The following is a 13,252-nucleotide window of genomic DNA, read 5'->3' as shown; positions in this document are numbered from 1 at the left end:
TGCAGCTTGATGAATTCTTACATATTCATATATCTGGGTACCCACCACCCATATCAATACAGAATGTTTGCATCACCCCAGCAGGCTTCCTGCTTCCCTTCTGTCTTGCCAGTGGGTTTCAGCCCTGGGCAAGTTCACTATGGATTCAGTGAGACTGAGGAATGACAATGGAACATTCCTAAGGTAAAGGGGTTTATGACCCAGCTTGTTCTCCCCGTGATAGGTTGAGCACTAGAATTACATCTGCATCCAGCAGTCTGCAGGTCTGTAATCCTCCATCTAGGCCTCCTCCCAGAGCACTGGCAGAGCTCTTTATGTAGTGACTCAGTCAATAATAGCTTATTGCCTAGGGTGTGGAAGTATTAGCCTAGCAGTAGGCCAGTTACATAATCGAGTAGCTTAGGGTCAGTGAGGATCCTGGCCATAGGAACTTCCATTTTCCCCACACCTTCCCAGTCAGAAACCCCCTTCCCTTTAGGTAACCACTATTCTGACATCTTTCACTTGAGAGTAGCTTTGCCTGTTCTTATATGTTCTATATATGTTCTATAGTTAGAATCATACCTTTTGTGATTCATTCATGATGTTAGAGTAGTTCATTCCTTATTATTATAGCTATGTAGTATTCCACTTTATGGTTATACTGCAATGATTCAGCTATATCTCGTGATGATGGGCATTTGATTGCTTCCAAACTTTGATAGTTGTGATTAAAAATGCAATGGATATTCTTGTATATACATTTGGTGGATATATATCATATATATTGCTGGGATTGGAATATAAAACCTGTATTACCACAGAGCATTTTTGCTTACTTTATTTACTCTAAGACTCACTACAAGCCTATGAAATAAGCAGGGTAAGTAGTAGTCATCCCATTTGATTTTTGAGGAAAATTAGCTATAGAAAAGTCAAGCAGCTTGTCCAGGTTACTGAGGAACTGACAGAGCTAAGGTCATGGTTCTGTTCTCCCACACTAGGCTGCAGGCTTTTCTGTGCTGTATCACCTTCATAGTGTGAACTAAGCTATGACTGGTATTAAACCCAGATGTGTGTCATTTTAGACAAAATACCTGTGAACAAACCTTGGTTCTTCCTGATTCTTTTATACATCTGCATCATGGACGCTTCTTTGGATTCACCTGATGGGAACTGTGTTGTTTTTAGTTTGGGGACTGATAAGGGTCCGGGCACAAGCGTGTTAGTTTTTTAGTCTTACGGAAGGATTTGGCTGCAAGTTTCTATACAGAGGTTATTGACTCCATTTCTCTGCTTGTGGCCAGGATTGTATTTCAGTGCACTTGGAAAGTGGTAGTTTATTCATTTCATAAAGATCTCCAAGTAAGGAGGTGTGGATAAAGTGAAGGTTCCTGTAGCCAGGATTCTCACCTGGCCCTGGTTGGCTAGCTCACTACACACTTGTGGGCAATAGGTCGTTATTGATTCTATATAAAGAGCTCTGCCCAGTGCTCTGGGCTGCATGGGGGCACAGCTGCGAGGCTGCAGGAGAGCAGAGCAGAGGCTAGAGTGGTGGAAGCGCCAAGGACAGAGACTGAAATGGCTGTGGGGGCAGAGAGGCCCAAGGCAGAGACTGGCTTGCAGCATGCTGACTCACTCTGAGTGGACGGTATTCTAGTGACGGACCGACTGTCCACCGTGGGAATAAAGTTGTGTATAAACCCTTTCACCCCAAGAACGTTCTACTGTTGTTTCTTTGGTCTTGTTGAATCCATAGTGAACTTATTCAGGGCTGAAACCTATTGGCAAGACAGGAGGCTCTTTCTTGGTAACCCCAAGTAAATGATGGTGGCTTGAGGAAGGAGGGATATGTCATGTAGGTGTCCTTTCTATTTATCCTTTACTTTTTCAACATATCACAGAAGGAAGAGCACAGAAGAGATGTGAGCTGACTCCTCCTCTCTTCTGTGCTCAGAGCACCAGTGACTTCTATCAGGAAAGCAGGCCAATCACTGAATTCTCTGCTCTGTCTCTAGCTTCCTTGTCACACAGCGCAGCCTGGAAATTACTTGCATCTAAAACCTCTGATGATGATGAGTGATATATGTAAAAGGTCAGCTTTGCCCTGGGCTTTGGGAAGCATAATGGACAGCAGCCCAGATTTTAGCCGTAATTTGCTTACCCAGGATGTGAGGCAGATCTATCAGGAAAAGCAGTTGCAGAGTTTAGCACTTGCCGAAATGGGTTTGTTTGCAGCCACTCCTCTGTTCCCAGGAACTTGGCCTCATCTCACGGGTGTGCCAGTTGTGTTTAAGTACCATGGTCATGCTGTGCAGGTAGTCCTTTCCTAATCTATCCTGTACTTGGAGTGTGAAAGGGCCTTTGCAGGTGAGGAGGGAATGGGGTTTGGAGCTGCTAGAGTCTGTGCTTCATCAGTAAGTACTTGCCATGTAGCAGGCTGCTAAGGGGTGATAAAAGATGTAGTAGACTACAGAGCCATGGAGCCCAGGGAGTTTGTGTTTGGAAAGTGCTGGTTGCTTATGGTGCCACAGAGGTTTATGGCAAAACACAGCTCTACTTTTATTCTCCTCACCCCATTTGGGTAAGTGTTATCCTTTGCTATATATTCCTGATGTAGGGAAAATCATGTGGGAGTTAATGATAATGAGCAGGAGAGAGAGGAATGAAAATCACCATCACTTAGCCCACACTTGCTCCGTGCACACTGACCCAGGGAGTGCTGCCCCACCCCCACCTCTCTTGAAAACACTCCTTCAGGCTTGGCCCTGCTGCCATTTTAAGTACTTAGGATACCAAAAGATCGCCTTGTGCTGTTAGGACAGCTAAGTGGTTGATAAAACCTAGCTCTTAGATGCAGGTACCATATGCCTTGGAGGAAGTCTGGACTGCTCTCTCTTAGCGGGACAAGATGGAGAGCAGGGGTATTCGAATAATTTTCAAAGGCACTCACTACTCTTTAAAAATTTGAGTTTCATTCCTAGAGCCTTATTGTCTTCGATTCAAGGCCTTTGCTTTTCTATGTATCTGCTTTGTAGAAGCTCCAGGTCTAGCATACTGATGCTGAAGCGTATGCTAGAAGTTTCCTCTTCCACTTCACTGTTCTTAAATGATTTTTCTTTTTTTTATTGAAATTAGTTGATATACTACTATATTATATTGATTTCAGATGTATGGCATAGTGATTCAATAATTATATACATTACTAAATGCTCTCCATGGTAAGTGTAGTTTTCAAATGATTTCTAACACAAATTGAAGGATTTACAGACAAGAAATTGAACAACCTCCCAAGCTCACCTATTTTTGTGTTTCAGGTCATTTACAAAGAAGCCCTTCCTTTTACCTCTTTTATCCTAAATGGAGCTCAGGAATAGGTGGTTATGAGCTTTAAATCTACACACTTGATTTTTATGCTCCCTTCAAAAGAGACCAGGACATACCTCTTTGGGAAGTTTGGTTATTTTTCTCAACCCTAATGAGCTTATACAGCCCTTGTGGAAGCCAAAATGGGGATATCGGGCGTCCTCAGTGCCTGACATGGCACCTTCCACATGGTCACTGCCTTGGCTTGAGCCACTTCATTTCCTGCCTCTTCGCAAGAGCTTCTGGTGCCTAGTTAGCATGAACCATTCACCCTCAGAGTTGGTGCCGTCACCCAGAGCCCAGTGGAGGGGAGTCCGTCAGGGTGGTGTTTCCTTGAGGCCATTTGCCGTGAGGCTTTGCTAAAGCAAGTCATCTTGACTGTGGCAACACTAGCAGTCTGTTCCCTCCGTCAAAAGAGGCAAAAATGTCATTTGGTTTTGTGCCTGACTTTGTATTCACAGTTTCTGGCCCCTAAAGATAATCCAAATGAAGATGCAGCAGCTGTATTTGAAGAAGGTGGTGACATTGATGATTTAGTAAGTATTTTTAATATATACCAGGTGTTCTAATGATTGAATTCACATGAACTGTAAATATAGTCTCAGAGGCTGCTTATCATAGACTTGTTTCTTATTTGTGTTTTAATTTCTCACACACCAGAAGTTCCCTATGTTATTATTTATTGCCATTATATAAATTTAACCAGATAGGTAATTTCATAATGGCAATTCCTGTGCTCTGTGGTTTCAGTTCATTCAGTTTAATCCTCTCCTTTGAAGGACTAAAAAGGAGCCGGTGAGGCTATTCCTTTAGTGGCAAAATGTCATAATTTACTGAAATTGCTCTCAACCAAAATAAGCAATACAACCTGCAATTTGTGTGGGTTGACAAAAATAGTCTTTAAAAAAACCTAATTCTTTAATGTTCTCCATTAGCTTAATGTAAACAAAATAGACTGGTGGGCATTTGGGGATTTCTGGACCTCATCACACTGTGGCTGGACACCTGGGAGGCACTGGGAGTCTCGGCCGCAGTGTTTTGCAGCCATCTTCCACACTTCCTGCTGCTAAGCCGCACGTGACAGCTGTCTAGTAAAAACTTGCAGCCTTTTAATGGAGAAATTCTCAGTACTATAATGAGGACATACTTGGTATTTAACTCCTAAAATAGTTAACAGTAAGTGTGCAAGTCCATGCATGCCACCAGTGAAGAGAGCCCTTGACATGAAACTCTCTTACCAGAGATGCAGTGGTCTAGAGTTGGCCTGATTCCTCTCTAAATATGTTGTTCTTGTTCAGGTGGACTTGATATAGGTCACGGATGTGTGGGGAATCTAAGAGTCGCCACTGCTTTCATGCTGGGAGTTCTATACAGAACCACCTGGAGGAGGCCGTTCAGGGGGACCCGGAGGCTCTGGAGGTGATCCCTGCCGATTGTATGAGAATGAATCTCCTAAGTCTCTGTGGAATGAGTATCTGCATGTATATAAGGGATAATTTAGACCCCATATAAGTTTATAAAAAGTCATCGTTTATTTCTGATTGGTGCATTGTTTGTTTTTCGGTCTTACTGATGTCACCACAAAGCATATTATGCCTGTGCTTTGGAGTTTCTGGAAAATAGATTTCATCCTGACCTGGTGTATTGGGGAGGACTGCAGCCATCCTGAAGTTCTCATCCAAAACTATGGCACGTTGTTGGTGAGTTTCTCAGGCCCCCCAGGAGGGTGCAGTCCATTGTCTGGTCCTCCAGCGGCAGTCAGAGCTCATCAAACCTGGCACTGGTTTTTTACCAACAGAAAGGTGGGTTGGGAAAATCCTGGCTGAGGGCTGACTTGGTTCTCAGTGTAAGCCCTTTAGTTGCCGCACTGCTTTGGCTGTGTATCTAGGTGGGTTTCCCTAAGCAGGCTGGGAGCTCAGTTTCCCTGCGTAGCTGCTGTAGGCAGTGAGTTCCGGTGGTGAGTTCATGGAGAAAAGATGTCCTTTTGGCCCAGCCTCTGACATACCAGTGAACCCCAAAGAAAACAAAAACAACCGAGAAATTCAGCACCAGTAGTTGGGATTTTATCATTCCATTACTCTCTACTTGCAAGTCTCACCAAGGAAGTTTGGATACTCATGTCTTCTTTAGTTTCCCAGTCTTTCGTATCTCTGCCTAAGTCTCTTTTCCTCTCTCTGGATATTTCCTTTCCTAAAATAAGACAATAGCAAGTTCTTCTGTGAGTTTTTGAGTCCTTCCTTGGTGCCATAAACTTCGTGGTTCCCAATTTCCCATGTCCTCAACTATCCCCATATGAGGTCACCGATTCACTTGTGCAGGTGTCAGAGGGGTAAAGCCTTGCCCTTGTGGATTGGTGCTCATACTAATTGTGTGCCAGGGGATTCTCCAGGGCTGTGCCGAGAAGGAAAGGCCCTGTGTGCATCCGCTGAAGGTGGAGCTCCATGACAGGACAGCCTTCAGTCATCTGATGAGAGGGACCAGTGGGTTGCTGTGGGCCTTGGGACAGGCCGTCCATGCGCACTTGAGTCAGACTTGACACAGGTACCCTTTTTAAGAAGCTCCAATGGAGGATGCTGCATCTTACTGTCTGGTTGGATAGTTAAAGCCTAGTGGGTATTTTTGACTTGGACAAAACTGAGACATCTCATAGACTCAAGGGGAAGATTTTGTTCTTTAAATTCTACATTATTTTCATCAGATGCTCCTGGCTGTGTCCGTCAGTTCAATAAGTATGGGCTGATAAGCATCCCTTGTCTTTGGCAGTTTGGAGATACCCCTCTAAGAAACGTCCTTCTGTCAAAGCAGGGAAAGTTTGAATCAAGTTGGTCCTTTCGATCTTTGGTACTTTTTGATTTAGGTTGTGCATGGTGGGATTATTTGTGCTTCTCTTACCCTAAATTATTGAATACCCAGAATAGTAAATGCGTTTAACAGGCTAGGGGAAGAAAGGACTAAATCGGCGGTGTACTAAGTCCATCTCCTGTAGGCACCGTCTGTGTGCAGTGAGCGTCGGCCAGAGCATGCTGTTTTCAGGAAGGGCATCATGTTTTGGATGAACACACCAAGCCCATCTCCCACCACCTGGGTCCTGGGAGAGCAGCAAGCAGTTCACCATCAGCCAGCCACAGGTAGTCCTCAGAAGCCCATAATCCTGCAGGCGGTAGGCTCTTATGCAAACGGAAAGTCACGGCCATCATCCCTGTCACCTCTGGTCTTATGTATTGACTGAGGAGGTAAAGGTGAAGGAGCAGGACTCCCCGAGTCACAACCCAAATGCCCCCTCGAGAGTACGTGCTGCTCCCCCGCCCCCCATAAAAAACCACTGTTGTCAGTGGTGGAGTTTGAGCCTTTGCCAGTTATTTTACGTATATGTTTAGAATCTTGAAAAGTTCTTTGGAAAATCATGTTGGGGATAGGCAGTTTTTTAACTAATTTAGGGTGGTTTGAAAATAAATGGAAACATATATACTCCTGTTATATATATGTACAGTGCCAATGGCTGGCTTTGCAGATGATTTTAATTGAGGCAACAGATAATTTGGTCCGCTGTCTCCTTTTGGCCTCATTTTGTATTGACCCCTTTTTTCCCAGGCATTCTAGCTTCAGAACACTAGCTGGTAGTTCATTCAGGGCAGGTGCCCTGAGGGGTCACAGTGTGGTTTGGGAAAAGAATGCTAGGCTAGCCCAGATCCTGAATTCGGATTCTGCCTCTGATGTTTGTTAGAGGCTGACCTGTTCCCTGCCTCCTAGGCTGCTTAAGGAAGAGCATCCACCAGAAAGTACTTTGTAAACTATAAAATGCTGTGTACAAGTAAAGCATCGTGGTATTACAGAAACTCAAAGTGGGGCACATGGGCAGAACTTTCTAATAGATCTGCCTTTTGTCTTTATATCCGTCATTTCTTTTTGAACCTTGAACATTCCAGTGCTAACTTTTGTGATTATCTGTTGCTATTGAACTTAGGTTATCTAGTTATTACTTGAAAATTCAAGTTGCTATGTCATAAAGGTAGGGGTGAGGACCCAGGGTAGGTTTTGATGGCTTTTTAAGATAACCACACATCCCATTTACTTAGGAGTTTTTGTCCTGGCATAATTTAGTGCCCTCTTTCACTCTGAAAAGTGTCCTCCTGATACGGATTATACATTATGTGATCACCCTAGGTTTTGACCATACTAAGGTAATGTCAAAACCAGAACCCAAGGAATGGCCACATCCTGGCTTGTCGACCACCCCACTCCTCGTAGCTCCCTGCTAGAGCTAAATACACAAGGGGCCAACAGTAAAATGGGAATCAGCATAGGAACTGCTCGGGGCTTCAGTTTATAGTCTGCATCATGCATCCAAATCTTGCCACCAGCCGGCTGCCAAGCCTGGGACATAGCAGGAGCATCTTGTGGGGCCTGCTCAGAAAGACTAGGCCTTGGCTTTCTTGCTTAGCATTACAGAGCAGAAAGTAGAAACGTATATGGAATTTAAAGCCTATTAGGTGTTTGACCCCTAATAAATATGGCCAATCATATTTATAAGCCCTCCCTGTAGCAGGTGGGAGAATATTAAGAGGGTAGTGAGAAGACAGGGCTTCCTCTGCCCCACATTTTCACCCCCATACACATCAGTCTACTTACTTATGCAGGAGCTGAGAGTCCCTGCTGAGATAGTGTTGGCTTTCTGTGCCCATTGTAGAAAGGAAGGAAACACTGTTTTCCATCTAAACATAACTCCAGACTAGACTTACTTCTGTTTCTTAAGAGACATAATGGGAGAGTGCTTCAAAGTATCACCTGGACATTAGGGACTCCCAAGTTTATTAAATGCTAATGTCAGTAGCATTTAACAGCTGGGTGGCATTAGCAAGTCCCTTATCCTCTGTAAACAACAGAATAACTAATACATATTATATATTTCTAATAATCTAATACAATATGCTATATTTATATAATCTGTATTATACATACAATGTACACTGTCATTATATTATGTGTTACGTTCTCTCTGGGCAGGATGGCCTGGGAAAAGACGGGGCCTTCTCAGTCAGAGAGAGTTGAGAAGGCTCTGCAGGAGCTGGTGCTGCCCAGGGCACAGACAAAGCAACCCACACTCGCCCATTCTCAGCCCCACAGTTCACATTTTCCAGGTGTACCTGCCTTTGTGCTGCAGCACCATGAGGTAGTGAAGGGCCCCAACTAGGGGCCTGAGGGTCCTGGGAGACCTCCCCTGTCATGTCTGAGCTTGGGGGAGTCCCTGAGTTTCTCTGAGCCCTTTTCACTTTCTGTATGCTGGGTTTATGGCAGCTGTAAGTGCTGTAAACCAGGACGTACTTCAAGAAGGGCAAGGGTGCAACAGGCTGCCCATGGGGAGTTCCGTCATCTCTGGGTTGTATGGATTCCTTATGGTTTAAACCTAGGAATTGGTCAAATGTAGATGGCAGTGAACTCTGCTCCTCATTATGTCACAGTATAGACCCAAGCCTCTATGCCTTGATTTTATGGCCCAAATCAAGTATCTGTGCAACTCCCTTTCCAGAAGTAAGAACGACAGTGCCTTTATGCTTGGAAGTAACTGCAGACAGCAGCCTGGCCAGGAAAGCACAGAAGTAGCACATGTGACCCATTTGTCATCCCGTAATTTAAAAACTGCATTCTAAGCTCTTGGGTTTGGGTTGGATTAAATGTGAGAAGTTGGGACAAGATCAAACATACTGTGAAAGATGGGTGTATGTTCCATGTAGCCACATGGCTTTTGTTTATTTCACAGGATAATGTGTCTGTTACTATGTGTTAAGATTCTTTATTCCTGGTGTAGGGATCTCCAGGGATTATGAAGACAGGAAAGTGAGTCTTCTCTGCTGGTCCACCTGCTTGGATTAGAAACAGTCTTGCCCAGAGGCAGAGAGAAGGACACGGTGAATCTGGCAAATCTAGACAGTCTTCCATAAGGTCTGCATGCCTTTATCTCTACCCTAGCAAGAATAAAAGGTTGAAAAATATATTCCATTTCTTATTAGTTTGCATTGACAGAAGTTGGCAGAGGGTGGCAGGAAAGGGAGTCCTAGGGCATTTCTGATGCCAGGTGGTGTAATACCTCAGCCTCACTGCGAATGTCTGGAAGGGTTGAGAATAGCCAGCAAAAGCTGCCCTGCGTCTCACCTGTCATTTCTGCAGCATTAGCAACCCCACAAACCATCTTTGTCAACATTGATTCCTGTGCTCTGTGCCCCAGTGTTTGCCAGATGAGATGATAGAGTAGAACATACTTCTGAGAAGATCAGAGTCTGTCTGGGCCTAGACAAAAAGCTGAGGAATGAGATCTATGCAAAGCAATAAAGAAATACCAGTCCATTCCTGACTCTTTACTAGAAGGGGCAAAATAACCCCAAACTGGTGTGTCTATGGCTTGAGGGCTTCACAACTGGACAGAACTGAGATGCTTCAGTGCAAACTGTGCCTGCCTCTCTCTGCCTGTGTGCTGTGGGCCCTGGGCAGTGAAAGGAAGGTGGCCTCAGGCCATTTGGAACTCTCCGCTCTCCACTGGTGAGTTGTCCTAAGCTGATGGTAGGGACAGAGCTTAAAACAGAAAAGGGGCTAGAGTTCTTGGTGTTCTTCAAAGTATTGGGAAGTAACACTCTCGTTTTTGTCATCCACTTAAAGCAAACCATGGGCATTGTTTTGATCATTATTCACAAGGTTTGACCAGACGTGACTTCTCACTGTTCTCACACATCAAATATAGTCGCAAATGTCGAAGACCGCTGTGGTTATCTAAAAGGATGTACATAGACTCCAAAAACAATTTGGGAAAAAGTTTTACTTACTAGCAGCATAAATATATTTTGGTGTAAATGACTTGTTATTATTTCAAAGGGGCCTGGTTTTGTTCTTTGTGCAAGAGGAGGCTTCTGGGCTTGTGGTTATGTGCACAGATCTGTGGACTCTTGTCCCTGGAGATAAAGACCCACCATCCATCCTCCTTTCCATTCATTCTGGGCACACAAGGCAGCAGAGTGACAGCATGATCTCCAGAGAACCCAGAAACCTGATGGGTCCAGCAGTCCATTTCACAGGCTCTTTTCAAATACAGTATTTCTTCAAGCCCCAAATACCATTATGTTAAGAAAGGGGAAAAAAAGCCAGTGGCCATTTTAGTTTGCATCCAATTTTTTAAATGTTAGAATGTCACAAAATATGGTCCCAGGAGTGGTGAAATAAAGTGCCCGTCTCTTGCTCCCCTCCCTGATGTCATGGCTTGGATGGGAACGTTGCCATCAAAGAAACAGCCTGGAGAATGTTAGGCTGTCAGTAATAGGAATGCACTACAATGCTCCTGAATGGGGAGGCTGTATTTTCTCTGCATACACGAAGTCTGATATAGGCAACTATTGGTGATTCTGCAGTTCAGTAGAGTCCTGATGGGTGAAGGCCTTTCCCTCATCTTGTTCCATTCAGAGCAGGAAAGCAGATGGGAAGGGCGGCACCAGCAGGCTGCCTCTTTATCAGGAAGAACAGGGAGGTCCCATACAGCAGACTTTGGGGACAGAATTGGTCCCATGTCCAGCCCTGTCAGCAAGGCAGGCTAGGAATGTGAGAATTTTTATTTCCGCCATCCTAGTTGAGACAATTCAGGGAGAAGCAGGGAGAGAATGTATATTGGGTCAGCCAGTTGACAGTTTGTCATCCGGTGCCTTTGCTTTTAACCATAAAAATGCAGAGAAGTTGCCTCATGCCTCACCCTTCTAGACATCTATGTGCTGATCGTATATGCTCGATAATTTGGCTTGGGATATAAAACCAGCTCATTGAAATAACACTACAGAGCCAGTGTCAGTAAACTTCCACACCCCAGCCCTCCTGTTCACCCGTTCCCCTACATCCTGGGTCATAGCCAGACATTCTGCCGAAACCTGGATGAAGGCAAACAGTTCCTGCCACCTGTCATAATGTCAGGCCTCCCAGATCTCCATACCCAGGGCCTGCATAGGGGACATGCAGTGCCCTCCCAGCCTTCATTCTCCCTACACCCCAGCTTTGGTGGCTGCCTTGAGGAAATGCAGTCATTCCTCCCGTCCTAGCTGCTAGCCCAGGGTGGGCAGTGGGGCTGGAAGTGCGCAGAGCAAGGAGTGCAGATGTGGGCTTTCAGCCCAGTGACCCAGGGCTGCATTTATCTGCAGAGGCCATGCTCTTTGGTGATTCCCAAAGTCTTTTCCTATCACACTTCTACTGGAAACCTGCTTCCCCCCCTCCCCCACCACCAAATAGCATGAAAAATCAGAGCCCAGCCTAGAATCAGACTGCCTACATTTCAGATCCTGCCTCTATTGTTTCTTGGCTCTGTGACCATCACCAAGTTACTCAACCATTTTGGGCACTGGTTTCCACAGCCTTCAAACGGTTTATGTTAATAGCACCTAGCTACCACAGTTGTCAGGATGAGTGAGGATGACCCACAGAAAGTGCTTGTACATAATACATGTACAGTAAATATTTCTCCTTACTCTCTCCAATTCTGTATTTCTTCCTCCTCTACATCAGCTCCAGTCTGGCTTTAAAATGCCCTGTTCTGTCTTCTGTGAATGGACACCCTAGCTCTGCATGGATCAGCAGATCAGTAACAACACTCAGAGAGACACTCCCTCTCTGCTCTTAACTTGCTCTGTGATCCAGAGTGCATCACTCCAAATAGGCCATTCTTTCCTGCAGACAGGAATGTTGCCTCGGGATGTTGGAGCAGAAGATGAGGAATGGGAAGCTCTTTGGGAGAAAACTCAAGCCGTTTGGATTCTAGATGCACAGAGATGTGTTTGCCCATGTGAATCTGGTGTTTCAGATCTTAGAACCTCAGCAGGCTGGTCACATTGAGGCGTGTCACTTCACCTGGTTCCTTCATTTAAAAATTTCTCTTCCCTTTTTCCAACTCCCTGAACCTGAATCCTCCAACAGCATCAGGGTTTAGATGGCTCTTCTGGGCTACTTTGATGAGTGTCCTAATAGAGGTTTAGTTACCACATAAATTGTCATGCAGCCCCTGACAAAGGGAGGCAGGGGAGTACAAACTCTTACTAATAGTCAAGCCAAGAGGACACTTAAAAGTTTCAGGACTGAAGGGTGTAGTGTCTGTATGTGTATGTTGTATGTGACACATGTAGAGGGGCAAAAAGTTTCTTGACTTGACAGTCACAATATACATGCACATACAGACACTAACATGTACACTCATACCCACAAGGCATAACCCAGTTAGCAGTGTGCACACATGCCTGCACATGTTCCCTTGCTGGGCCACTGCATTCATTTCTGAGGGCATCTTTTAAAAGGACCCAGTTGAGATTGGATTAAAGATAGCGTGAGAGGTGAGACAGAGACCTCCTCCTAAAACCACATATAATACAAAAATATAATTTAATACAACTAATCCTGAAAGAGCAACAGGAAAGAAGGCTGCATCAGACTGCATATACCTGGAGAAAAGAGCAGACCTCACGGAACAGGGTTACATACCAAAATTGTGACCCAGCAGGGCCCAAGCCCTTCCCCTACCCCAGCTCACCAGTGGGAGGAAGAGAAACAGCAGGGAGGAAGTGGCAGCCTGGGACTGCTGAACACAGCCCTGAAGATCTGCTCTGGGAGCACGAACCTACACTGCATGGTGCTCTGGTGATTTAGTGCAGTTGGAAAGCTAAGACAGGCAGAATACCTGGAGAGATGGAGATTACAGCTGCTTGTGGAAAACAGGGATTCATATCTAGCTGATCTGGGTGGGCAGTCTGAGATACTTCCTAAAAGCGAGAGGGCTGCTAAAGGGGCAAGGATTGTACAGAGCTTACTGTTCAGGAGAAAGGACAGGTAGACAAAACTGTGCAGGGGCACTCTACCCAGCAGGTTGAGAGCTTAAATGGTCTTCAGGCACTCC

At 45.1% G+C, this 13,252-nt stretch overlaps 1 protein-coding gene across 2 annotated transcripts in view; it reads left to right on the top strand.

Moving 5' to 3' along the window:
* Positions 1-4,886, top strand: part of XRCC5 (X-ray repair cross complementing 5) — a 92,646-nt gene extending 87,760 nt beyond the window's left edge. For both annotated transcript variants that reach the window (XM_037016439.2, XM_037016440.2), the window contains 2 exons: positions 3,807-3,881; positions 4,644-4,886. In XM_037016439.2, coding sequence (XP_036872334.1) covers positions 3,807-3,881; positions 4,644-4,658 — 90 coding nt within the window. In that variant the 3' untranslated portion in view covers positions 4,659-4,886. The remainder of the gene's footprint in view (positions 1-3,806; positions 3,882-4,643) is intronic.
* Positions 4,887-13,252: the final 8,366 nt, after the last annotated feature.

Source organism: Manis javanica, chromosome 12 (genome assembly GCF_040802235.1).
Source record: "Manis javanica isolate MJ-LG chromosome 12, MJ_LKY, whole genome shotgun sequence".
Taxonomy (NCBI): domain Eukaryota; kingdom Metazoa; phylum Chordata; class Mammalia; order Pholidota; family Manidae; genus Manis; species Manis javanica.
Note: the sequence above shows the minus strand (reverse complement) of the source record. Positions and strands in the feature narration are given on the sequence as shown.